This window comes from Glycine soja, chromosome 20 (genome assembly GCF_004193775.1).
Source record: "Glycine soja cultivar W05 chromosome 20, ASM419377v2, whole genome shotgun sequence".
NCBI lineage: Eukaryota > Viridiplantae > Streptophyta > Magnoliopsida > Fabales > Fabaceae > Glycine > Glycine soja.
The window spans coordinates 27,562,143-27,584,608 of NC_041021.1; the positions used below are offsets into that span (position 1 = coordinate 27,562,143).

The 22,466-nt window shown below is 39.9% G+C and overlaps 1 protein-coding gene across 8 annotated transcripts in view; it reads left to right on the forward strand.

Annotated features, from left to right (window-relative positions):
• The first annotated feature begins 931 nt into the window (after nt 1-931).
• LOC114403029 (ubiquitin carboxyl-terminal hydrolase 13-like) overlaps nt 932-22,466 on the forward strand; it is a 72,685-nt gene continuing 51,150 nt past the window's right edge. For 3 of the 8 annotated variants that reach the window (XM_028365737.1, XM_028365740.1, XM_028365743.1), the window contains exons 1-9: nt 933-1,145; nt 1,315-1,393; nt 2,564-2,723; nt 2,850-3,007; nt 20,886-21,148; nt 21,231-21,449; nt 21,566-21,674; nt 21,755-21,870; nt 22,033-22,131. In XM_028365737.1, the coding sequence (XP_028221538.1) occupies nt 1,116-1,145; nt 1,315-1,393; nt 2,564-2,723; nt 2,850-3,007; nt 20,886-21,148; nt 21,231-21,449; nt 21,566-21,674; nt 21,755-21,870; nt 22,033-22,131 (1,233 nt within the window). In that variant the 5' untranslated portion in view covers nt 933-1,115. Of the gene's footprint in view, nt 1,146-1,314; nt 1,394-2,563; nt 2,724-2,849; nt 3,008-13,365; nt 20,085-20,885; nt 21,149-21,230; nt 21,450-21,565; nt 21,675-21,754; nt 21,871-22,032; nt 22,132-22,466 lie in introns of those variants that run through there. The other 5 variants (XR_003664571.1, XM_028365739.1, XM_028365742.1 and 2 more) reach the window with 5 other exon arrangements.

Here is a 22,466-nt window from a genome sequence, read left to right on the forward strand (position 1 = left end):
ATGCATCGAGTACACCAAGCGACGATTACAGAGGACCGAGGTGACCATTCAGACATATCGTCCAAGGAGACGGAGGAGTATTGGAAATTACTGAGGCAGTTGGAATCTACGTCTAAGGAGGAGAGTGACGATTCTCCTAAGGACACGTCTTAGTTAGTTTTACACTTCTAGTGTAATAAATGATTTGCTCTGGTCCTAGTTTGTTTACTGTTTTGATATATTTTGAGAGATATTTTCTCCACATACACTTGTATTTTGTTGTAGCAGGGATGAAAAATGTATTTTGTTTATCATCACACTATTATGGACTATATCTATATATTTCGTTGTGACACTACAAGTTTATCATCACATTATTATGGACTATATCACATTTTATTTTAAAAAAATTATAATAGGATGTTTTTATTATTTACAAGTAGCAGTCAAAAAAGAAGTGACACATATTTTTAAAATAAATTAAATTAAAACATTTACAAGCAATATTTTTAATTTAAAATTTGAGATATTACAAATTTGAGTCTAAAAAAATTATATATTGACCAACTTTTGTCAATTTAAATTATAAGTTTTTTTTTAAAAAAGGTTTGTAACATCTATATTAAAATATTTAAATATAATTATAAGCAATATTTTTAATTTAAAATTTGAGATATTACAAATTTGACTCTAAAAAAATTATATATTGACCAACTTGTGTCAATTTAAATTATAAGTCTTTTTTTTTTAAAAAGGTTTGTAACATCTATATTAAAATATTTAAATATAATTATTTGTTAATTTATTATAATAAACGTAGTTAGGTAATCACTAACAATGTATATATATAGACAGCTATGTTACGCGTGCGTATCGGGGTTTCGTACTAGTTTTGATTAAAAAAAAGAAACTATCCAAAAAGACCCTTTTAGCACATGTACGTACACAGCATTGGGGTTTATTGTTACGAAATTCCTGAAACGTCCTCTTCCGTGCGCGAGCAACCCTTCTCACTCAAAAAGTCACGGTTCTTCACATTCCTCACTCTCACTATATATACACTCACAGACACTAATTCTTTCTTCGTCTATGAATTTCTTTCTTTTCTGCGTCTTTACCTACCTTTTAGTACAACAATGACTCTCATGACTCCTCCACCGATGGATGTAACCGATTCTTTCTTTTACTTTCTTTCCTTTCTTTTCTGCTTCAATTCAATTCGATTGCATTCACCGTACACCGTTCTTGCATTTGATCATTTTTTCTTTTTTTGTGATTTTTCTATTGCGCGATTTCTAGGGTTTTTGATGTTCGATTTTGTTGTGTTGTGTGCAGCAGCAACAGCAGCAGCAGGAGCACGATGAGATGCTGGTTCCTCGCTCTGACTTGCCAGAAGGTCCTCAACCTATGGAAGGTAATTGTTGAATTTCGGTAATGCTTGTTGTCGGAGACTCAGTGAATGATCGTGTAAACTTCTATTGAATTTATTTTATTATTATACGCGAATTTAGTTTTTTTTTTTGTTTAAAGTTTATCGGAGGTGGCTGGTGCAATTTTTTTCATGAATGTTTGGAAATAGGAATTGGAATGAAAAACTGAAAATAAAGTGAAATATTTTGTAATTATAATTGAAAACCAAAACTATATTTTGTTTTTGAACCGAGTAGGTCCTCAGATAGTGGGGCTGGTGCCTGGCACCAATTGAGGTACAAGCTTGTTGTATGACAGTTAAGAATCAGAGGCCATGAGGGAAAGGGATTGAAAGCTAGAGAGCATGTGAGAAAGGAATTCTCAGAATATCATATTTGATTAAACATTAAGAATGAGTACAGCATTGCTCTTATTTACAGTGAATGGTTAAACACTAGAGTGGGCAACTGATTGCCAACTAATTAGCCCATCTTAAATAATAAACTAACTAATTTAACAACTATTACATTATTAATATCTCTGTTAACCTGTTTATAGGGTTGGTTGTGTTGAATGAGTGAATGTAATAGAAATGCAAGCAATGGGGGGATGGTGATGTTCTTGTCTTTTGTTCATTTTGTTGGGATTAATGTTGTGTATTGTCAAGAAGCATTGGAGTTTCTATGGTTATTGGGGCTTGGGTTGAAGCTTTATTTGAAGTGGTGCTTCATTTTTTTTTTTTTGATCAGCAAAGATAAATTATATTTATATAAAATCTAGAAGTACCAGAGGTACTGATTACAAAGTTAGTCACCATAAAATGGTTCCACAGCCAGACAGCATAAGTCTGATTGGGAACCAAAATATGGAAAGCAAAGTATACATGTATTGATCCCTACTTACAAAGTGGTGCTTCATTTTGATTGGGATAGATGGGTAATTTGAATTTTGGGATTCTTTCTTTGGTTTTTCCATGTGGTGTGTGAAAGCGAAAATATTTCTTTTGGTGAAGATGATTTAACTCTGTTCTGATTTTTTTTTTTTTTATATTTGGCATAGCGAAGAGCCTCTGGGCAATGGGGTACGAAGTTTTTATATTTGGCATAACTGAGTAATGGCTAGGTTTATTTTTATTGTTTTGCTTCTTGGTTTTTTACCCTTTCAATTTCAACAGCAGACCAAGCAGAAAACATGAGTACAGTGGATGCTCCAACAGTGGATGCTCCAACAGTGGATGATACACCAGCTGCAAGATTCACTTGGACCATTGACAATTTTTCTAGTATTCCCAAAAAATTATTTTCTGACATTTTCTGTGTTGGGGGCTATAAGTGGTATGTCCATTTCTACCCCTATACATCAATGCCTATGTTAATTACTTATGTGTATGGGTGCCAACTGCCAAGTAGTTATCCTTGTTACGAATGTTGGTTCTAACTAACATTAATTGAAATGATCAGGCGAATACTTATATTTCCAAAGGGGAACGGTGGTGACCATCTGTCAATGTATGTGGATGTTGCAGATTCAGCTACATTGCCCTATGGTTGGAGTAGATATGCCCATTTCAACTTGACTGTTGTTAATCAAATTCATAGTAAATATTCAATAAGAAAAGGTAATTTCTTTGCAGCTGTTATTCATTGAAAGCTTTTCTCTTTACTAAGTTGAATAAGTAACAAAGGAATTATATTCTTTTTATATGGGTTGTTATATGTTTGAGAGAAGTAGAGAACCAATATAATGGTTCTGTTTGTGGACATTAAATAATTTAAGCTAGGAACTGATGACCCGATATGATAGGAACCCAACCCTCAAGGTTCCTAAACCTCTTCAGGTTTATTCCTGAAAGCCCAAGAATAACTAGGCCCATAATTCACTGTATGCAAGAAGGTAGTGTGGGGAGTGGGGAGTTAGTTACAGAAAAATAATAAGAGTAATCTGTTATATAGGAAAGAGGAGAGAGGAAAAGGGTATTGGGAATGTTTAATGGAATTTTTAGGGGCCAGTGACTCATCTCTATGCTTGAGAGCTTCTGCTCTTTCTGTGATTTCTTAATTCAACATTCCAACTCCATTATAAAGCAAAATAACTATGTTTGTTAGTACATGGTTACTAGGTTATTATAATAATAAATTATTATTATTATAACAAGTTAAAAACCCACCCATTTAAAAATATGCCAATGAAATGTTGGACAGTCACAATTTGAAAACATTGGTCATTGGTATCAATCTTGTGAATGAGTTTACAAGGTTTTTTCAAGAAGACTATAAAAAATTATAAGTGCTAAAATATCTTATGAATAACATCAAAATTATACTTCTAGACTTCCAGTTAGTTCTTACATTTAAGCTATTTGTTTTTTTTTTGCTCAGCAAAATTAGGAGTATTATATATATATAGAATAGTACCAGTGGTACTAAGTTTACATATGATTAGAAAGGAACCAGCTTATCCAATGATGGGACAAGCTAGAACAATCTAATGTGTTACATAGTTCTACCATCACCTAGCCCCCCCAGTTACAGAATGTATCCCTCATGCTAGAAGACCATTGGTTAAAGTGTAGAGTGAAATCCTTCTCCATAGCTTTGAACCACGACCATAGTAAGAGTAATGCATCCTCCAGCACCTTACTTCCATGGAAGGTTGCATTTTGGAAGACCACCTTGTTTCTATGTTGCCAAATTGTCCATGTTAAGGCAATCCACCAGCATTTCCACCTTTTAGATTTGAACCCATCAGCTATGTCAGTTCCATACTGTAAGAAGTGGTGTCTAGGAATTTGTGGCATTGCTGTCTTCAAGTTAACCCAAGACATTGACTCCCACCATAGAGGGAGGGTTTTGGTACAGTTAAAGAATAAATGTGCAGCCCCCTCTTCAATATTTTTGCATAATGGGCAGAGCATGTCTTATTTAAGCTATTTGTTAACTTGTGTATATATTTTGGATTTAGGCCCAAGGTCCACCAAATTAGAAAAGAGAAAAACACCCTAAACCCTAAAGACCTGACCCAACACCACCTTAGTTAGCTAGTGCTGCCCAAGTGAAAATGAAGGTAACTTTGTCAGAGTTTCTAGACTAAGAGAATTGAGAGAGAGAGAGATAGAGAGAGAAAATGAAGAAGTAAAATATCATTTTATTGATTCAATGAACTTCAGATTTACAAACAGTGTATATAGACAATTCTGTTAACAGAATTGGCTAACAGCTAACAGAATTGGCTAACAACTAACTAACTACTTACCACTGACTAGCTTCTACTAGAAGTAACTAACTAGCTTCCACTAGGAGCTAGAGGAGACTGCAGTTGAATAACTGCTGCTCCTTATAATACTCTAATACCACCTCTCAAACTCAATGAGGTTGAGACTTCGGAGGAGGTTCAAGGACATTGAGTTTGGATCTCAAGAAAAGAAATCTGGTTGGAGATAGAGCTTAACGGAAGGAAAGTGGTAGAAGGCTTGTGCTGGGCTTCGATACTCAGCCTCAGTACTTGATCTTGCAACAATCTGTTGTTTCTTAGACCACCAAGATATAAGATTAGGACCAAAATAAATAGCAGCTCCTGAAGTAGATCTGTGATCATCAGGGTCAGACGCCCAGTCTGCATCACAAAGGCCCTTAATGGGAATGGGAGGAGTGGCAGCTTTGAGAAGTAGGCCATGGTGTAAAGAGCCTTTGAGATACCTGAGAATTGTTTTCACTGCTGTCCAGTGAGATTCAAGAGGGTTGGCCATGAATTGCCAGACTTTGTTTACAGCAAAACTTAGTTCAGGTCTGGTTATAGTGGAGTATTGAAGAGCTCCAACTACTGATCTATAAAGAGTAGGATCTGAGAAGAGGTCTGCTCCTGTTTTAGTAAGCTTGCATCCAGAAACCATTGGGGAAGCAATAGATTAAGCCTTAGCCATTTTAGTTTTCTGTAGGAGATCTCTTATATATTTGCCTTGAGTTAGAAGAATAGAGCCATCAGTTAAGGTCTTGACTTCAATTCCCAAAAAATAATCCAGTTTCCCAAGTTGTTTAAGGGAAAAATTAGAGTGAATTTTGACAGTGAACTGCTGGACTAAATTGACAGAACTGCCAGTGATTATAATATCATCAACATACACCAAAAGATAGACGATATGAGAGGTATCTTTGAAGACAAAAAGAGATGGATCACACTTGCTTGCAGAAAAGCCAAGATGCAAGAGTGTAGATTTTAGTCTATCAAACCACTGTCTTGGTGCTTGTTTAAGCCCATATAGAGCCTTATTCAATTTACAAACAAGAGAAAGATTGGGATTTTCAAATCCAGGGGACTGCTGCATATAGATGATTTCCTCTAGAAAGCCATTTAAGAAGGCCATTGTTAACATCAAGTTGAAAAAGTTCCCACTTATTGGTTAGGGCCAAGGTGAGAATCAACCTTACTGTAACAGGTTTGATAACAGGGGAAAAGGTTTCACTGAAATCAGAACCAGCTACTTGATGAAATCCTTTTGCTACCTGTCTAGCTTTGTATTTATTAACAGTCCCATCTGCATTTTCTTTGACCCTGAACACCCATTTTCAGCCCACTGCTTTCCTATTGGGTGGAAGAGAAACCAAATCCCAGGTCTTGTTATTCATCAATGCCTCATGTTCTTGTTTCATTGCATTAAACCGTTTTGAATCAGCCAAAGCCTGCTTCACAGATTTGGGTTCATTGTGAGCAAGTAACAAGGTTGGATTAAGTTGGTAAATGAATTCCAGACTTTGATCTGGTCTGCATAGGATGGGAATTAACTGTAGGAACAATCTCCAATGCTGCACTGTTAGATACTTCAGAGGGAGACAAATCTGATGAATTGTCTTGCACAGAAGTGGATCCAGCATCAATAGTAGGACTCAGCATGGACAGAAGGACTAGGGATGGAATTTGAATCAGTTGTAGTAGGATTAATAGAAGTAGGACTAGCAACAGAAATGCTAGAGGGGGAAAGAGAAGCAATAGGTTGAGGAACAATACGGGTAGAGGGAATGAAAGAGATGGGGTTATTAGGATGTGAATCAGACTTAGAGGAAGACAAAAACAGATCTGAATAAGGAAATTTGACTTCATTGAAAACAACATCCTTAGAGATAAAGAGTTTTCCAGTAGGAGAAAGACATTTGTAACCCTTATGAGATGTGGAATACCCAAGAAAAACACACTCATGAGACCTAAATTCAAGCTTGTGACGATTGTAAGGTCTAAGGAAAAGGAAACAGGAGCAACCAAAGGATCATTGACCAGAACCATTTCCTTTACCGGAATACTGATTTTGACTAAAATTGTTAGTCTGAGTATTTCCTTGATTTGATGGGAATATCATTTTATTGACTCAATGAACTTCAGGTTTACAAACAGTATATATAGACTATTCTGTTAGTCTCTAACATGGCTAACAACTAACTAACTACTTACAACTGTCTAGCTTCTACTAGAAGTAACTAACTAGCTTCCACTAGAAGCTAGAAGAGACTGCAGTTGAATAACTGCAGCTCCTTATAAAACTCTAATACTTTGTGAGGCTGTGACAGAACACAAATGGAAGAGCAGGGTGACGGTGGTGGCATGAGGAAGTAGAGTCGGAGCCCCAAAACGCCCTAGAAGCAGTCACATTCACTGCCACTCCAACTGCGATTTGAAAACACAATGCAATGGAGTCTATGTTGTGCCTCTCTACCCGCGCTGCCCAGCTCTATCATGATAGAGGCCACTCTAACCCCTATGGTTTTGGGCATTTTTAATGTTTTGACTGAACTCGCTGAATTGACTCTAAACTCATGATTTTACACGAGTTTGAGTGAGTTTGCATGAGTCTATGTGTGAGTTAACCAGGTTTGGGGGTGTGGGAATGTAAACTCGAGTTGAAGCTTGAAATTGAGTGAGGAAAATTGTTTCACACTTAGCTTACTTTATTACATTCAAACAACAATAGGGAGAGAGTATGAGAGAGAGAGAGAGAGAGTCCGGTCTAGAGAGAGAGAGAGAGAAAGTGAGGGAGAAAGGGGGAGAGGGAGAGAGAGACAGTGAGGAAGGGAGAGAGACAGAGGATGTGAGAGAGATTACCAGTACCATAACCAGAGACACGTGGAGTATAGTAGCTATGGCATGAGTAGCAGAGACAGACGAGGACATCACGTCACTGATCGGGATAACAGCCATGTCAATGAAGGAAACTGGACCAAGGTGGTTACAAGGCGGACAAAAAAGGAACTACAGAGGACATCACTAGCTGGAAGACAATCACTTAACCTTGCGACACGGGGCACGACTACACAGACCCATCTCAACTAAAGGAACAAGGAGGATATCATGTCCTACTACTTCACTCATTTCCCAGAAGAAGCCAATGAAGAGATGCTTTGGAAAACGTTTAAACAATGGGGTGACGTGCGAGAGGTTTATATTGCTAAACGCTGCAACAGGGAAGGCAGAAGATACGGCTTCGTGCGTTTCAAGGGAGTCACAGATGCTAAGAGATTGGAGGTGAAGCTGGATAATATATTCATCAAAGACCACAAGTTGTTCGTCAACCTACCTAGGTTTGAAAGGTCACCTCGGACCTCAGCATTAAAACATAAAGCTACTGTCGTACGGGAGCCCGGCAAGGAGTTTAGTAGACCTCGAAAAGATTCTAACAGACCAGCCTTGAGATCCTATGCGGAAGTGATGATTAAGGGTGACCTTCAAGGGGACAAGCTGATAGGTGAGCCCCTAACACCCATCATCCCGATAACAACAAAAGATGGTAGCAGGCACTGGTGCGAAGGAGCTTGGATTGGGAAGCTTAAGAAAGTCACGGCGGTGGAGGCAATGGAGGAACGAATAGCCTGGGAGCTAGGGTACAACGTTTGCGTTAAATTTTTAGGAGACGATATGATTCTCCTCTCTGGGCTGTCGGACGAAAAAGTGCAGGAGATCATTAACATGGAGACCACTACCGGAAACACGCTCTTCTATGCCCTGGAGAAGTGGAGACCGGGCTGTCGGACCAAAAACCGGACTGTTTGGATGCAACTGTGGGGCTTCCCGATTGAGGTGTGGGACATGCAGCACTTTAAGACAGTCGTATCTACGGTCGGCGACGTCGTTGAACCTGACGATGACACTGAAGACCGCCGGTGTCTGGACAGAGCTCGCTTGTTGATTCGAACCCCCTCCCGCCGGCGATTTCGAAGGAGGTCCACGTGTGCGTTGATGGCATCACGTATAAGGTGTGGATGGTGGAGGAGGTTGGGGGCGATGTGGATTCGAACTCCAGACGAACCCTGCCGTCCGACGCATGGTCGGAGGAGGTAACGTCGGAGGAAGGCGGCGAGGAAGATCACCCTGATGAAGATAGCGACACAAGCTTCTCCTTCTCGCTGGAGCTGTCGTCGAAGAAGCTACCACTGGCTTCGAACCACTGGTCAGATGACAAAACCAGTGGTCATGACAGCATAATCGGACCTCAGCTCAGCCCGCTGGATATTAACCACCTTGACGACACATGCACAGATGGACCAGAGGACAAACCCAATAGCTCGTATAGCCCCAAACCAGCAAAGGCCGATCATACAAGCAGAAAGGATGAAAAGGCACATGAAAGCTATTGCACAAAAGGGGTAATTTCAAACAAAGAAAAAGCTGCTTCTCGGGAGCATGTTCACGACCCTGCAGGAAAAATTTTGAATTGTGAAGATAGAGAATCAGAGGCTCAGGGTCCTTATAAGGAAAACTTGGGAGATATAAGGCATGCACCCCTTCCCCTAAATTCACCTCCCCCGCAGAACCAAATTTGTAATGGGCCAACTGGCACCTTGGGCCCATTTCGGGAGAAGAACGGGAGTAATAAGGCTGGTCTCTTACCCATAGCCCATACCTTTAAAACAAATTCTGAAATGCATTCTAAAGTCTATGTTAGACAAAAACATACCAAAGCCAAAGCCCAAGCTCTCGAACCTGTGGAAGAGGAACCTCAGTTACCATAAAGTGATATTGATGTGGAAATCATGCCTGCATCTCAAGATAAAAGCTCACAGCAGTGCAAGAGTGAAAGTGATTCAGGGAGGGGCTTAAAAAGCACAATTGAGTGCAACACAACAGTGATGGAGGAAGCCCAACAACAGTGGAATCTCGGGAAAGCCCTAGGCCTTGAGGGTGCCACAGACCAATCTATCCATATCCAAAATTTTGCCAACATGGAAATCCGTGATAGGGAGGAAGCTCTGCAGTTGGGAAATAAAAAAATTAACAGATGAATATCCTCTCATATAATATTAGAGGGATGGGCAGGGGCATCAATGGGCCTCTATTAGGCACCTGGTGGGCAAGTATAAGGTTGACCTTCTTTGCTTACAAGAGACAAAGAGGGAGTCCTTTGATAAGGCTTCTTGTCAGGCTTTGTGGGGTGATGCTGACCTTGTGTGGGAGTGGCAGCCTGCTGTTAATGCTACAGGGGGGTTGCTGTGTGTCTGGAACAACAATAATTTTCAGGTTGACTTTAGAGTCTTTGAAAAGGGCTTTATTATGTTAGGAGGGGTATGGGTGCCTGATATGCAAAGGGTAGTTGTGGTTAATATATATGCCCCCTGCGACATGGGGGGCAAAAGGCAGTTATGGCAGGAATTGAGTAGAAGGAAGTTGCACTCCCAAGACCTGTGCTGGTGTCTTGTTGGGGATTTTAACTGTATCAGGCATCCCTCAGAGAGAATGGGGAGCAATCGTGGTAATTCAGAGGCCAGCATTATGTCTGAATTCAATGATTGGCTTGCTGTTATGGAGGTTGAAGATATTCCTTGTGTAGGTTGAAGCGACAAAAGCCCGGGTCCAGATGGGTTTAACTTAAGATTCATCAAACATTTTTGGAAGGAGCTAAAACCTGAATTTTTAAGGTTTAGTGCAGAATTCTATGTCAATGCTTCATTCCCCAAGGGCAGTAATTCCTCTTTTATTGCTCTCATTCCTAAGCTAAAGGACCCACAGTCTATTAGTGACTTTAGACCTATTTCCCTCATAGGTTGTGTTTATAAAGTCATTGCTAAACTGCTAGCTAATAGGCTGAGAGAGGTCTTATCTCACCTTATTGATGAAAGGCAATCAGCCTTTGTAAAGGATAGACAGCTGCTGTATGGGGTTTTGGTTGCTAATGAGGTAGTGGAGGAGGCAAGGAGGACCAACAGGTCTTGCATGGTCTTTAAAGTTGACTTTGAAAAGGCCTATGATTCTGTGTCATGGCAGTTCCTTTTCTATATGTTGAGAAGAATGGGTTTTCATGAGAGATGGATTAGCTGGATCAAGGGATGCATTACCTTAGCTTCTGTGTCAATCCTTGTAAATGGAAGCCCAACCTCCGAGTTTAAGCCTCAAAGAGGCTTGAGAAAAGGGGATCTTTTGGCCCCACTTCTATTTGACCTGGTTGCTGAAGGACTAATAGGTTTGATGAGGGAAGCAATCAGCAAAATCTGCTTCCAAAGCTTTCTGGTGGGGAAGAATAAAGTGCCTGTTAACATTCTCCAATATGCAGACGATACTATTTTTTTTGGAGAAGCTTCTATGGAAAATGTCAAATCTGTGAAGGCAATGCTTAGATGTTTTGAGATGGTGTCTGGCCTGTGATTCAACTTTGCTAAAAGTCAATTTGGAGCTATAGGGAAATCTGAGGATTGGTGCCTATCTGCTGCTGCCTTCTTAAATTGTGCTCTGCTCAACTTTCCTTTCTGCTATCTTGGGATTCCTATTGGAGTTAATCCGAGAAGATTGGTGGTGTGGGAACCTATTATCAGAAAATTCGAGGCTTGGCTCAATAAATGGAAACAGAGAAGCATCTCTATGGCTGGCAGAATTACTCTAATTAATGCTGTCCTAACAGCGCTGCCTTTGTTTTATTTGTCCTTTTTCAGGGCCCCTACAGCAGTCATTAATAGGCTAACTGCAATCCAAAGGAATTTTCTCTGGGGTGGCAGCTGTGAAGGGAAGAAGATAGCTTGGATAGCTTGGAGTAAAGTCTGTGCCTCTAGAGCTATGGGAGGATTGGGAATTAAAGATATTAAGGCACTTAACAATGCTCTGCTAATTAAATGGAAATGGCTGATGTGTTTCACCAATCAGACCAGCTTTGGAGCAGGATTTTATCTTCCAAATACAAGGGATGGAGAGGCTTAGACCAGGGGCCATCAAAGAGATATTTTTCCCAGTGGTGGTCTGACTTAAGGCTTGTTAATCAACACCCGGACATGGAGGATGTCTCCAAGCATTTCTCTTGGAAGGTGGGTAGGGGATACCAAATTTTTTTCTGGGAAGATTCTTGGGTTGATGGAGGGGTTCCTCTTAAAGAGCCATTTCCAGAGCTTTACCAAATTTCTTCCCAAACATTTCATGTTGTGGAAGACATGGGGCACTTTTCTGACTATGGGTGGGAATGGAACTTCTCTTGGAGGCGTAACTTGTTTGACAGTGAGATGGGGGTAGCTTCAACTTTTCTGGACATTATTGCAGCTATCTCAAGAGGGTATCAAGAGAAAGAACTTGCAAGAAGCTCTATGGGTAGCAGCAACTGCTCATGAATCGCTGCTGAGACAAAAAGCAAGGGCTAGGTGGATTAAGGAGGGCGATTGCAATTCTCGTTACTTTCATCTCATGATGAATGCTCATCGCTGAAAAAATTATATTAAAGGGGTCAGAATTGATGGGGATTGGTGTGATGAGCCGCAGAAGGTGAAGGAGGAAGTTAGGAATTTTTTCCATTAAAGATTTCTTGAATCTGATTTCAGCAGACCTGCTTTGGATGGTATAGCTTTTAAGACTATTAGTCAGCAGCAAAACTATTTTTTTGGTGGCCCCTTTCCAGGAGGAGGAAGTTAAGGAAGCTATTTGGGACTGTGGGAGCCAAAGAAGCCCAGGGCCAGATGGATTCAATTTCAAATTTATAAAGCAATTTTGGGAGCTGCTGAAGCCAGATGTGCTTCGCTTTTTGGATGAGTTTCATTTAAATGGTGTGTTCCCTAAGGGTTCTAACGCGTCTTTCCTAGCGTTAATCCCAAAGGTGCATGATCCCCAATTTTTAAACGATTATAGGCCCATATCTCTTATTGGGTGCACGTATAAGATAGTTGCTAAATTGCTGGCTAAGAGATTGAAGAAGGTGATGTCGTCTATCATTAATGAGTCTCAATCTGCCTTCATTGAAGGAAGACAGCTTCTTCATAGTGTAGTCATAGCAAATAAGGTTATTGATGACGCTAAGAGAAGCAATCGATCATGCCTAGTGTTCAAGGTTGACTTTGAAAAGGCATATGATTCGGTATCTTGGAGTTTTTTGTTTTATATGCTGGGGAGAACAGGTTTTAGTCCGCACTGGGTTAAGTGGATTGAAGGATGTGTCAAATCCGCCTCTATTTCTGTTTTGGTGAATGGAAGTCCGACTTCTGAATTTCTTCCTCAAAAGGGCCTTCGCCAAGGGGATCCTTTAGCTCCCTTTCTCTTTAATATTGTCGCAGAAGGTTTGAATGGGTTGATGAGGAGGGCTGAGGAGGAGAATCTATTCAAAGGCTATTTGGTTGGTGCTAATTATGTGCCTATCAGCATCTTGCAGTATGCGGATGACACCATTTTTTTTGGTGAAGCTTGTATGGAGAATGTCGAAGCTATAAAAGTCATGCTAAGGTCTTTTAAGCTGGTATCAGGACTGAAGATTAATTTTGCTAAGAGTTCTTTTGGTGCTTTTGGAGTATCAGCTCAATGGAAGCACCTCGCGGCCAAGTATTTGAATTGCAGCTTGATGGCTTTTCCTTTTGTGTACCTGGGTATTCCCATTGGGGCCAATCCGAGGCGGGGTAGAATGTGGGATTCCATTATTCACAAATGTGAGAGAAAACTCTCAAATTGGAAGAAAAGGCATATCTCATTCGGGGGACGAGTGACACTGATCCAATCTGTTCTAACTTCCATCCCTATCTTTTTCTTTTCTTTTTTCAGGATTCCTCAATCGGTGGCAGCCAAATTAGTAAAGATTCAGCGTGTATTCCTTTGGGGAGGGGAGCATGATCAAAAGAAGATAGCTTGGATAAGTTGGGAGAAGGTTTGCTTACCAAAAGAAAGAGGAGGGCTTGGTATTAAGGATGTCAAAGCCTTTAATATTGCCTTGCTAGGCAATTGGAAGTGGCATCTCTTAAACCATCATCAGGAGTTGTGGGTCAAAGTAGTGGAGTCCAAATATGGAGGGTGGAGGGGTTTGGAGGAGGGGGATAGGGCTGCCTGCCAGTCATTATGGTGGAGGGACTTAAAAAGGGTTGTTTGTCAATCATATCAAGGAAGGAGCATTCAAGAAGGATTCAGATGGAAGGTTGGTGCTGGTCATAGAATTAACTTTTGGGAGGATAGATGGATAAACCAGGAGGTGTCTTTGGCTGAAAAGTACCCTAGGATGTACCTTATTTCAATGCAGCAACATCATACTATAAGGCAGATGGGGCAACATAAAGATCATGGGTGGGAGTGGCACTTCTCTTGGAGGCGAAATCTGTTTGACAGCGAAGTAGATTCGGCAGTCAACTTCCTTGGAGAGGTAGAAGGGCAGATTATTCAGCATCAAGGTGAAGATGGTTGGGTTTGGACCGGTCACCCTTCAGGTATCTACTCATCTCAGTCTGCTTATCTCATGTTAAGGGAAGTGGGAGCAGCGGCAAGTAAGGACCAAGCCTTTGTAGAATTATGGAACTTGAAGATTCCCAGCAAGATAGCTATTTTCGGGTGGAGATTACTTCAAGACAGATTACCAACAAAATGTAATCTGCGAAGAAGGCAAGTTCAGATCTCGGATGCTTTATGTCCTTTTTGTGGTGTTAGGGATGAGGAGGTGTCTCACCTATTTTTTCACTGCACAAAGATTTGGCCTATTTGGTGGGAGACTATATCATGGCTGAGTATCACTACAGGCTTCCCTTCCAATCCAGCTCAGCATTTCCTTCAGCACTCCTTTGCTCAAGTGGAAGGGTTAAGAAGAAGTAGGTGGCAAAGTTGGTGGATGGCTGTGGTCTGGTCTATATGGGAGATGAGGAACAAAATTATTTTTTCCAATGATTCTTTTAATGGTAGTAAGCTTGTAGACGATGCAGTATATTTAGTGTGGACATGGCTCATAAATCTGGACAAAGATTTCAAACTTCACTTCAACCAATGGTCAACTCATATTAGAGAGGGATTTTTGTTTTAATTTTCAGTATCTCACAGTAGGAGATGTAGCAGTTCTCACTTATTGTAGCCATACTATGGTTCCTCTTCAAACTTCTGTAGTTTTATTGTGGGAACCATGAGTATGGATCTACCTTTTGTACGTTTTAGTACCTCTGGTACTTCTATCAATATATAATACTTTTGCTGATAAAAAAAAAAAAAAATATACACCAAAAAGGAGAAAGACAACTTGACAAGACAAGACATTCTGTTGTCTTCTACTACAAGATAAGCAGGAAAACTAAGAAAGCTAAAACAGAAAATCTATCAAGAGATACACATGATTACAACACTTCCCCTCAAGCTGGAGCATATAAATTGTATGCACCAAGCTTGGAACATATAAACTGAATCCTAGGCCCCCTTAAGGACTTAGTCAAAATATTTGCTGGCTAATCATTAGAATTAATGAACTCAGTGATAATTTCTTTGGACAGTAGCTTCCCCCCGAATAAAGTGACAGTCAATCTCTATGTGCTTGGTCCTCTCATGGAAGACTGGGTTTGAAGCAATGTGAAGAGCAGCCTGATTATCGTAGTATAACTTCATTTGCACCACTTTGCAGAATTTCAACTCTTCAAGAATTTGTTTACCCACATAAGTTCGCATGTAACCATAGCCATAGATCTGTATTCAGCCTTTGCACTAGATCGAGCAACAACAATTCGCTTCTTGCTTTTCCAAGAAATAATATTTCCTCGAATGGAGACAGACACAATATCCTGATGTGGATCTCCTATCCATGGGATAGCCAACCCAGTCTGCATCACAATACCCAGATATTTGTGTGTTACCTTTGTCTTCATAAAGCAATCCTTGTCCTGAAGCTCTCTTTATGTATTATCTAAGAATACGTATAACAGCATTCCAATGATCAGCATGGGGGTTTTGCATAAATTGACTCACCACTCCAACCTTAAAGGAAATATCAAGTCTTGTAATGGTGAGATAAATGAGTTTTTCCACAAGTCTTCTATATCTCTCGGAGTAAGGATAAATTTCACTTTGATTTGCCATGAGCTTCAGATTCGGATCCATAGGGCTATCAACAGGTCTACAATTCTGCATGCCTGTCTCCTCCAAAATGTCAAGAGCATACTTCCTCTGTGAGATCACAACACCATCTCTTGACTGAGCCACCTCAATACCAAGGAAGTACTTCAAATATCCTAGGTCTTTGGTCTGGAAATGACTGAATAAGTGCTCCTTTAGCTGGGCAATCTTAGTAGCATCATTCCCTGTAATCACTATATCATCAACATATACTATCAAATAAACACATTTCCCAGGGGATGAATGACAATAAAAAACAGAATGATCAGCTTCACTTCGTTTCAACTCAAAGAGTTGAACAATATGACTGAATTTACCAAACCAGGCCTGAGGAGATTGCTTCAACCCATAGAGAGATCGACGCAGCTTACCCACAAGACCACACTCCCCCTGAGCAATAAACCCAGGAGGTTGCTCCATATAAATCTCCTCCTCAAGGTCACCATGAAGGAATACATTTTTAATATCAAGCTGATGGAGAGGCCAATGGCGCATGGCAGCCATAACAAGAAACAGACGGACAATAGTGATCTTAGCTACTGGAGAGAAAGTGTCACAATAATCAAGGCCATATATCTAAGTATAACCTTTAGCTACTAATCGAGCCTTAAGCCGATCAATCTCACCATTAGGTCCAACTTTAACTGCGTAGACCCATCTACAACCCTCAGTCTTCTTGTCAGGAGGAAGAGGAACAAGTTCCCAAGTATCACTTTGTTCAAGAGCCTGCATTTCATCAATCATAGCCTGTCGCCATCTAGGATGACTAAGGGCCTCATGAATATTAAAAGGGACAAAATGTGAAGATAGAGAGAAAACAAAGAAAGAATATGAAGGAGACAAACGATGATAACTCAGAAAGTTATAGATAGGATGAGGATTACGAGAGGATCTAGTACCTTTTCGGATGGCAATGGGCCAGTCTGAATTAGAGGTAGCAGGATTCATGACTTGAGGATTGATTGAAGAAGGATGAGAATCATGAGGAGAAGCTTCAGGTACTGTAGAACCAACAGGCGGAGATGGAAGAAGTGGTGGAGGAGCAACTTCAATCGGATGTGGTGGAGAAGATGGAACTTCACTGACATCTTGGTTTGAGGTACCTAGAGGACACAGAGAGGGAATTGGAAGAACAATCTGGATGGAAGAAGAATGGTCTATAGATGATGGGAAGAAGGGTGTGTCTTCAAAGAAGGTTACATTTGCAGACATATAATATCGCCTGGTAGATGGAGAGTAGCATTTGTAACCCTTTTGAAGACGAGAATAACCTAAAAAGACACACTTGATTGCTCGGGCAGAAAGTTTGTCTAAACCAGGAGAGAGATCATGGACAAAACAAGTACAACCAAACACTTTAGGTGGAACATGGAATAAGTGATCATGAGGAAAAATGATTGAGTGAGGAATTTGATTTTCAAGGGAAGAGGAAGGCATTCTGTTAACTAAGAAACAAGTAGAAGCACCACATCCCCCCAATGGTGTGTAGGAACATGAGAGGCTAACATTAGTGATCGTGCGGTGTCAAGAATATGACGATTTTTCCTTTCTGCTATACCATTTTGTTGTGGTGTATGGGGACATGTAGATTGATGTAGAATGCCTTTTGAAGATAAAAAAAGAGAAATCATGAGAGAAATACCCTTTGGCATTATCACTTTTGAAAATCTTAATTGTTTTTCCAAATTGGTTTTCAATCTCATTGAGGAAGGACATGAAGATAGACAAAAGTTCAGATCTGTTTTTCATTAAATAGACCCAAGTACATCTAGAAAATTCATCAATAAAGGTTACAAAATATCGAAAACCAAAAGATGTAACACGGCTTGGTCCCCAAATGTCAGAATGAATGGTAGAGAAAGTTGAATTACATCTTTGAACAGTTTGTGGAAATGATGACCTAACATGTTTTCCTAGTTGACAAGACTCACATTCTAGGACTCGAAGATTCTAGACTAGGGACCATCATTTTCAGCTTTGGTAGACTTGGGTGACCTAGACGATCATGCAAAAGTTTGGGATTTGAAGTTGCAGAACAAGAAACAGAAAAGTTGGACTTCAAGTAGTAAAGTCCTCGTGATTCACGTCCTTCTCCAATCAGTTGACCCGGGCCATGTTCCTGAATAACAAAGGAATTAGCGGTAAAGGTTACTGAGCAATTTAATGAACGAGTTAACTGACTCAATGAAATTAAATTATAAGGACATTGAGGAATAAATAAAAAGAATCCAACTTTAATGTGGTAGATAAAGAGACTTGACCACTTCCTTGAGTTGTAACTTTGGAACCATTAGCTACAGTAACAAGATGAGGAATTTTTGGAAAAGAAATGGATGTAACAGAGGACTTGTTACCAGAAATATGATCAGAGACACCTGAATCAAGTATCCAAGGACTGGGACCGTCAATAGATTGAGAAATACATGCTGTCGAATAACATGGTACAGAGGAAGATGAAGCCTGACTGCTGGATTTCTCAAATTTCAGCTTCAAATACTCTTGATACTCTTTTTCAGAGAACTTAGACTTTGATTTTTCTGTCTGAGCTACCTGAGCTACTTTGTCAGGGAAGCCATGCAAGGAGTAGCAATTCTCTTGAGTGTGGCCCATCCTCTTGCAATATGTGCATTGAGGACGTCCACCTCTTCCACTACGACCTCTTCTGCTGTTACGACCTCTCCCTCTCCCACGAGGTGCAACCATGGCTGATGTTTCCACTGTATCAACTGGATTTTGTTCTTTCAGTGCATGAGGCACACGAAGCAACCTAGTGATAAGAGAATCCATCGATGGAACTTGATCTCCAGCAAGAAACTGATCGCGCACATGATCAAAGTTTGAATGTAGACTCCTCAAGATAAAAACCATGTAGAACTTATCTAGTTTTCTATTCACTTCCTCTAACGAGTCAGCCACTAGAAACCTCTAAGCTCTTCTATTGCAGCCCGAACTTTTCCTATATGAGCAATCATGTCATGGCTGGTTTGCTTGAGTGTTGTAACCTTCATGGTTGCATCAAACAAACTCTGAATATCATTGACAAAGATTTCTCGGGCCTTTTTCTAGAAAGAACAACACGTTTTGAATGATCTAAGGATCTCCAAAACGTCTGGCTCAGCCGATTGCCATAAAACAGCACAGAGCTGATAATCCAGCTTCTCCCATTCAGGTCTTTTATCAATTGGAACAGCCTCAACACCTTTCTCCAAGTGGTCGTGGTGACCTTGGCCGAGAAACCATAGCTCCACTGAAGCAGACCAAGATAAATAATTTTTCTAGTTGAGTTTTGCTGTTGTGATGGTTGGAGTTCCAGAGAAGGAGAGAACTGGACCAGCCGAAGCCATTTCTACTCAAGAACACAAAACCCTAAGAGTAAACGGAGATATAAGCAAGGTCGACACGTTTCGAGTGTCGAAACCAAAAACTGAAGGTTGGAATGGACTCAAGACGCGCCGACGAGACGACTGGCGTTGGTCTGGCCGGATTCCAGCGCCAGGAAGACGGCGCGTGGCGGCCACGCGCCAAGGTTGGTGACGGACGGCGGAGGCGCGTGACGGCGCGTGGGTGACCTGTTAGTCACGCGAGTTGTGGGGTTGGGTTGCGCTTCTCGAGGCGCACCAAACCCTGTTGTTGCCGGAGAAAATGGCGACAAACGGCGGCGGCGCGGACGAACCTGGCTCTGATGCCAAGTTGAAGCTTGAAATTGAGTGAGGATAATTGTTTCTCACTTAGCTTACTTTATTACATTCAAACAACACATGTATATACACCAAAAAGGAGAGAGACAGCTTGACAAGACAAGACATACTGCTGTCTTCTACAACAAGATAAGCAGGAAAACAAAGAAAGCTAAAACAGAAAATCTATCAAGAGATACACATAATTACAACAACTCGTATGAGTTGACATGCGATTTTGATAACCATATAGCTATCAAGATAACCTGATCCGATGAACCAGAACAAGGTTTCACTGGAGAACAAAGAAAAAGAGAAAGAGAGTGAGTTTGCTTGAAACCAGAGTCTGGGTTGCCGAAAATGATGGCTGCGAAAGGGGAGAGTGGGTTCAGCTGTTCAAGAAGAGAAGAACGAAAACGTAAGAGAAAGAAGAGAGCATTGGTGACTTTTCTCTTCTAAAAAGCCCTATAGGCTGTGAAAAAACAAAAAAGCCCTTAGCCTGCCCTTTGCAATGTGCAATTTTTTAGGGCTTTTGGGGCCACCTCCCTTGGTGTGGGCTGTAACACATGTCAGGTGTGATTGCGGTCGTTACCACTGCACCATCAATCTTTGACGTGCTGGCTGGAGAATCGTGGAGACCCTCTACTCTGCCCTGCACTGTTGCTTTAGAGCTCACATCATAGGTGTGATTAACACTTGGGTTTTTCTATTTGGACCCTTAACAATGAAGAGGTACATGACTCCGCAGCATTTTAGTGTCTTCAAATTTCACATGCCTACTCTTGTGGTTTTCAATTTCTTTTTTGTGAGGACCTTTTAAAACTTCAGTAAACACTTGTGCAAGTTGTGCTGGACCTGAGTTCTAGTTTGTTAAGCCCACATTTTAATTCCATCATTATCATACCATATGACTATTCTTCTTGTACCCATTACAGAAACTGAACTATTCTTTTCAGTCATCGCCTCTACAATTCCTCCTTTCATGTCTGACAACTTAGTCGCTCAGATAACGTTCTATTACTTTTTTTAGTTCTTTCTTTTTCTCTAATCTCTTTCTAATTCTATTTTTTTTACCTTTGTTTCTTCCAAAATTTTAAGTTTTGTTTTTCTTATTTTTTTCTTCCCATTCCCTTTTTATATAATTAATTGCTCTTTACAAATTTCTCCTATGTTTTTGTATTTTTTTCTCTAATTGTTGTTCCTCTAATTTTCTCATTCTCTTACACACACACACACATATATTAACTGCTGTGTAACTTCCTCTATTTGTCTGTGATGCTATTTTCTATACAATATAGTGGATCTTTTCGATTTTCCAAACACACTTATTTTTTCTTTACCAGATTTCCCTGTGATACACAAAAGTTAGTCAGTTTATGTTAGATTTTGTCTCTTTGGTTTTCTACTTTAATTTTAACTTGTTTTTGTTTTTGATATTATCTTATCATCCTCTCTTGGTGCATTTTTTCTTGCTCCCTCCCTCTCTTCTTTTTTATTCAGAAAAATAAATTTGGTTGCCTTTTCTTATTCCAGATTCACAACATCAGTTCAATGCACGTGAGAGTGACTGGGGTTTCATTAATTTCATGCCACTTGCTGAATTGTATGATCCTGCTAGAGGTTATCTTGTGAATGATACATGTGTTGTTGAGGCTGACATTTCTGTGCGTAAAGATATGGATTGGTCATATGATTCAAAAAAGGAAACTGGTTATGTTGGACTGAAAAACCAAGGAGCTACATGTTATATGAATTCTCTGCTTCAAACATTGTACCACATTTCTTATTTCCGAAAGGTTAGCCAGTAGCATATAAACTTTGTAAGGTCTTATTTTTTTTAAAAAAGGTAACAGCTCATGTATAAAATTGTTTGTTCAGGCTGTGTACCATATGCCCACGACTGAAAATGATATGCCATCAGGGAGCATCCCTCTGGCATTACAAAGTTTGTTTTACAAATTGCAGTATAGTGACACTAGTGTGGCAACAAAAGAGTTAACAAAGTCTTTTGGATGGGATACATATGATTCGTTCATGCAGCATGATGTCCAAGAGCTTAATAGGGTTCTTTGTGAAAAGCTAGAAGGAAAAATGAAGGTACTGATTTTTCATGATATCTTCGTATTGTCTTCTTAAAATAGCTTTTACTATAGATACTTGTGTATTTTTATAATGTCTTGGAAGATTATTTGTTGGGGTTTCATCTTGACCAGGGAACTATTGTGGAAGGCACTATACAGCAATTGTTTGAAGGACACCATATGAACTATATTGAATGCATCAATGTGGATTATAAATCAACAAGAAAAGAATCATTTTATGGTATGATTTTTGCCTTTAGGATTGTTTACTACATCGTTTCATATCTTGGACCTTAAAGAATATTGGATATTTGGTTATAGATCTTCAGCTTGATGTCAAAGGCTGTAAGGATGTGTATGCTTCTTTTGATAAGTATGTGGAAGTGGAACGACTTGAGGGTGATAACAAGTATCATGCTGAGAACTATGGTTTACAGGTAAAACCTGAACATGTGTTTTTGCTTTTTGTTGTCAGGCTAAACTTCAGTATGTGCATTAACTTTTGTTAATTGTTTGATATCCCTTTTGTTGGTTGTTGTTGTTGTTAATTATTTTAGAATGGTTATTTTCCTTGAATGTGATTATGATTACACTTTCAGGATGCTAGGAAGGGTGTGTTGTTCATTGATTTCCCTCCTGTTCTTCAGCTTCAGTTAAAACGGTTTGAGTATGATTTTACGCGAGACACTATGGTAAAGGTTAGTATTAAATTCAAGAACCAATAAAATAACCTTTGCATTGTGAATTTCTCTTGCATTTCAACTATTTTTTTCCCACATTATATTTTATTCAGATCAGAAAGGAAGGATTTTCTTTTTTTTTTTTTTGCTGGTTGCCTTTATCCTTTTTTCTTCTATGCAGTTAAAGACACTTTGCTTATTATTAAACATACGATACACTGCATTTAATCTAATTTTATAAATTTTGTAAGAGTAAATGTCGTTTTGGGGTTCCCTTTGATTTTTATCAAGTAATCTGTTGCTCCCTATTCTTATTGTGGGGGTTGTCTCTTGCTCTGATCCAGGAATTTTTG